The sequence below is a fragment of the Physeter macrocephalus genome, chromosome 13, assembly GCF_002837175.3.
Source record: "Physeter macrocephalus isolate SW-GA chromosome 13, ASM283717v5, whole genome shotgun sequence".
NCBI lineage: Eukaryota > Metazoa > Chordata > Mammalia > Artiodactyla > Physeteridae > Physeter > Physeter macrocephalus.
The window spans coordinates 31,965,867-31,970,990 of NC_041226.1; the positions used below are offsets into that span (position 1 = coordinate 31,965,867).

Genomic DNA, 5,124 nt, shown 5'->3' on the forward strand with positions numbered 1-5,124 from the left:
TTTTTATGGCTGAGTAATATTCCATTGTATATATGTGCCACATCTTCTTTATCCATTCATCTGTCGATGGACACTTAGGTTGCTTCCATGTCCTAGCTATTGTAAATAGAGCTGCAATGAACATTGTGGTACATGACTCTTTTTGCATTATGGTTTTCTCAGGGTATATGTCCGGTAGTGGGATTGCTGGGTTGCCCATACACTTATGATTTCTAACATTCATACTTATCCTCCCATTAGAGCTACCTCTCTCAAAACTCAATAACTACTGACCAACTGCATTTTAATTACAAGCAAAAATATTTTTGAATTCTACTAAGCACACAATTTTTTCAGAAATCCTTAATCAGAATTTCAGGACTCAAGACATTTAAATTAATTTATTCTTTAAAGATGAAAACAGATTGCCCATCAGGAAAGGAAAACTTTAAGGGCACTTTCTACCAGAAGCTTAAAGAACTCATCAGGCATTGTTGAAGCCTTGGGGTAAGGAGAAAAAAAATCTTTTTGATAAATTAAGTATATGTGACTCAAATACAACATAATTTTATTCACATTACATTTTATTACATAAATTTAAAAATTTGGAGATTTGCTGTACCCAGAATTATTGATGAATTATATCTGCTGATTATTCAAACTTGTAGTGATAAAAAACATATGCTCCTCTTTGCTTTGGTTTCTCAATCTTTCATCTAAGTAGCTATATGATACCCATGTAGTTGTATTTAATTTTTGAACTGCATAGTCAAAAATCAAATTATATTTCCCTTTAATTTTTCTCTTTGATTCATGATTCCTTCTGAGAAATGGGCTCACCAAAATGATAATCGTAAGATATACTTATCTAAGTACTTGATAATTTGATAGTAATTTACATTCAATTCCAAAGCACATTAATAAGTAATGTCTCTCATTCTTTCTACTCATACAGAATATATTATTATTATAATCCACTAGTCATTTTGAGCTCTACTCTTAGTTATATCACCTTTCTCACTGAAAACATTTTGTTCATACTGTTTCCAGCTGTTTTAGTTTCCCAAATTCAAGTTTCTTTCAAAAATCCCCTAACTATATCTAGTTCAACTGCAGGGACCTTGTATGTTTCCTAATACAGTGTCTTGATTATGTTAAGTGCTTAACAGTGCATACTTTAGAGATATATTAATATAATCCCAAACAGATGGTCCAATGATAAAAATTATATATATTCTCAAGGTGATGTAATAAAAATGATCTCTGTTACAAATGAGTAAAATGAAGGATCACTTATAATAATAACTCTTTAAAGGATATTATCAAGGAACAATTTTTTTTAATTACAAATGGAGGCTTTGAAGAACATTAAGAACATTAAGGTTTGAATACATTTGCTTCAAGCAAGCGTGCTGTGGATATTACTTATATGTCTTTACTTCACAGCAAGAGAGGAGACTACACTCTTTGCCCTGAAGAACACTTTACAAGCCACAACAGTCCTGAAGGCAACCCTTTTTAACTATTCAATAATTATTTGTTTGAACTGATTTAAAAATATTGTTACTTATTAGAATATTTGCATGATTTTCCATTCAAATTTGCATACAACATACACGAAAATCTTTATCTTAGATCAAGCAAAGCTACAAAATAGATAAAAATCAACAGCATAATATATTTTTAAATGGTCAATTTATCTTTATCAAAATTAACAATTTCTGTTCTACAAAAGACACTGTGGAAAGAATGAAAGACAAGCCATAGACTTGAGAAAATATTTCCAATACATATATATGTTAAATAAGTTGTATTTAGAATAAAAAATAGCTTTTGAAACTCAATAATAATAAAACATCAACCCAACTTTAAAAACAGTTAAAGATTTGAATAAACCCTTCATCAAAGAAAATACACAGATGGCTAAGAAACACATGAAAAGATGGCATCTTTAGTAAGTAGGGAAAATGCAAATTAAAACTACGATGAGATGCTATTATATACCTATGGATTGGCTAAAATTTAAAAAGATTTATTATGCCTAGTTCTTTCAAGATCAGAGGAACCATAACTCTAATCCATTGCTCATGGGATTACAATATGTTAAGGTCACTTTGAAAAATATTTTTGCAGTTGCTTTCAAAGTTAAACATATGCTTATTAAATGACCCAGCAATCTCAACCTAAGAGCAATGAAGATTTGTGGTTTTGCCAAAAAAACTGTACACAACTGTTTGCAGCAGCTTTTTAATACCTTCCCACTGAAGACAACCTAACTGACATTCAGTGGTGAATAGATGAACAAGCTCTGGCCCATACAATGAAATACTACTCAGCACTAAAAAAGGAGTAAACTAGTGACACATAACAGGCAAATCTCAAATGTGTTATCCTTAGTAAAAAGCCAGATTCAAAGAGCAGAATAATGTGCTTTATGATTCCTTTTATATACACTTCTGGACAAGGTATGATACAGGGACAGAAAAAAATCTGCAAATAGATGTTTATAGCAGCTTTATTTATAATTGCCAAAACTTGGAAGCAACTAAAATGTCCTTCAGTAGGTGAATGGAGAAATAAACTGTGGTACACCCAGACAATGGAATATTCTTCAGCACTAAAAATAAATGAGCTATCAAGACATGGAAAGACATGGAGGAATCTTAAATGTATATTATGAGTGAAAGAAGCCAATCTGAAAAGACTACATGGAGTAAGCTTCCAACTATATAATATTCTGGAAAAAGCAAAACTATGGAGACAGTAAAAAAAGATCAATAGTGCCAGGGTGGCATAAGGGGGAAAGATGAATAGACAGAGTACAGAAGATTTTTTAGGACAGTGAATATGTTCTGTAGTGGTGGATACATGTACTTTTGTCCATACCCATAGAATGTACAACACCAAGAGCAAACTTAATGATTTGCTAATGTAGATTCATCCTTGGTAACAAATATACCATTCTAGTGAGTTATGTTGATAATGGAGGAGGCTATGCATGTGTTGGGGCAGGGAGTATATGGGAAATCTCTGTACCTAAAACTGCTCTAAATTTTTTTTAATAAAAAAAGAGACAAGTAGGGGTAGGTGGCCCTTTCTCCTCCGCAGGACATGGAGAGTGTAGCCGGGACAGACGATGGGGCCTCTGTCCTTGCCACCTCCGGAAAAGACTTCCGAGTGTGCTGCACCTCTAAGCGGGCCTTGACAGAAATGCTAGAACTGTGCGTCCGCTTAGTGCAAAAGCTGGGGGACGCGCTGCCAAAGGAGATTTGGGAGCCCATGTTGCGAGATGCGCAGTGGACTTTTGAATCAGCTGTGCAAGAGAATGTCAGCATTAATGGGCAAGCATGGCAAGAAGCTTCAGACAATTACTTTTTGGATTCTGATATCAAAGTCCTTGAAGACCAGTTTGATGAAATCATAGTCGATATAGCCACAAAATGTAAGCAGTATCCCAGAAAGATCCTTGAATATGTCATCAAAATCATAAAAGCAAAACAAGAAATTCTGAAGCAGTACTACCCTGTTGTACATTCGTTGGACCTAAAATATGACCCTGATCCAACTAAAGACTGCCCCCAGAGAAAATGGTATCCTTTGCGGCCAAAGAGAATAGGTCTTCACACATAAACTCTTTTTGTTCATCTTGGAAGTTGAGATTAGGCACTATCAACATTTAGATTACAGCTTAATGCCTGCACGGGACTTCATTTAAAACAACAGATAAGTAGTGATTCTTTTATACAAATATAGTAGCTCTATGCTGGGGTATGATATATTGTATTTCTTTCCTCACCTTTGCATTGATAGTCAATGAAAAGCGTATTGTTCGAATATTGGCACAAAACCCGTGAATGGTCAGTAAGAGTGCAAACTTTTACTGTCTTTGAATACCATCAACACTTGGCTGCCTTACAGCTTTTATGGAATTTCAGAAGTAACATATTCCATTGGGTTTCCTGGATATACATCTTTCTCTCTGAAAAAAAAAAAAAAAAAAAAGAGCTGTGTAACTGTTGTCGTTATTTAATGGCTGAAAGTCATGCCCTCCCCAAAGCAGTTTGATTTATCAAATTAACGTACAGATGACAAGACTGACTCTGGTTTTGTTACTCTAAATTCTGCTAATTTGGATTGTGAGATTAATTTTAGAATTGTCTGGTTTTTTTTGTAAGACAAAGACGATGATTATTTGTGTAAGAATTTCTCTTAGAAATAAAAATTGGCATGTAGGCAATGTTTCTAACCCACACTTTTGTTTTCCATAGATCTCTTAACCTTTAAACATAATTTGACTTGGAACTAATAGTTTCTTTTCAGGATTTCTCAGTATTTCTTTGTAAATGACTCCAGTTCAAAAATATATATCAGATTATTACATTAAACAAATTGTCATTGTGGAACAAATATAGATACAATCATGCTGAACTATTTTACATTTAAGAATGTTTATATATCAAGTATATAATCATTGGTAGAAGTCTGAGAAAGCTATATTGCCTATACTTCTAACATTTAACTACAGTTTATTATTCTTATTTTGTCTCTTACATTAATACAATGTAGGCAGGGTCATCTAATTTGCCAGCTGTTTCCCTATTAATACCTTCGTTCCTCTGCAGAGGAATTTACTAATCATGAGGCTGGAAAATCTGTACTTCTCTTGTTCATTAAGTCTTAATAATCATAAGGATCTAAATGTGACAGAAAATCTGTCACAGTGAAGAAAACTTACAAAGCTACTTTATCACATTCTGTATTTGAATGTTACAACTTGAGATCTGTATATTTGTACACAGTAGTGTGTTTTTTATTAAAATAATGTACAAAGAAAAAAAAAGAGACAAACACAAGAAGTAGATAAATATAATGTAAAAATTCCTGCAGCTTAGGTGTATGTACAATGCAGTGAGAGCAGAAAGTAATTCTAAATATATCTGATATCAAAGAAGTACTCTCAAGCCTATAGTAAAATTCCAAAGTATCCTCTGATGCAGACAACTCCAAAGAATGCTACAAATATTAGTAGTTCCAGTTGTTATTTCTTTTTTGGGGGAGTGTGTGGAGGGTGAAGTAGAAAAGTATACCCTTATTGCTTTCCCAGGCAAAGGAGACCACAGCAGGGTAATGCCCTCAAAACTGTGT

General features: G+C 33.4%; 1 protein-coding gene across 1 annotated transcript; it reads left to right on the plus strand.

The window, feature by feature from the left end:
• The first annotated feature begins 1,921 nt into the window (after positions 1 to 1,921).
• Positions 1,922 to 3,609, plus strand: LOC102993816 (kinetochore-associated protein NSL1 homolog). Its single transcript, XM_055089373.1, has 2 exons — positions 1,922 to 1,933; positions 3,067 to 3,609. The coding sequence occupies exons 1-2, from the start codon at positions 1,922 to 1,924 to the stop codon at positions 3,607 to 3,609; spliced, it is 555 nt and encodes a 184-aa protein (XP_054945348.1).
• The last annotated feature ends 1,515 nt before the right edge of the window (positions 3,610 to 5,124 follow it).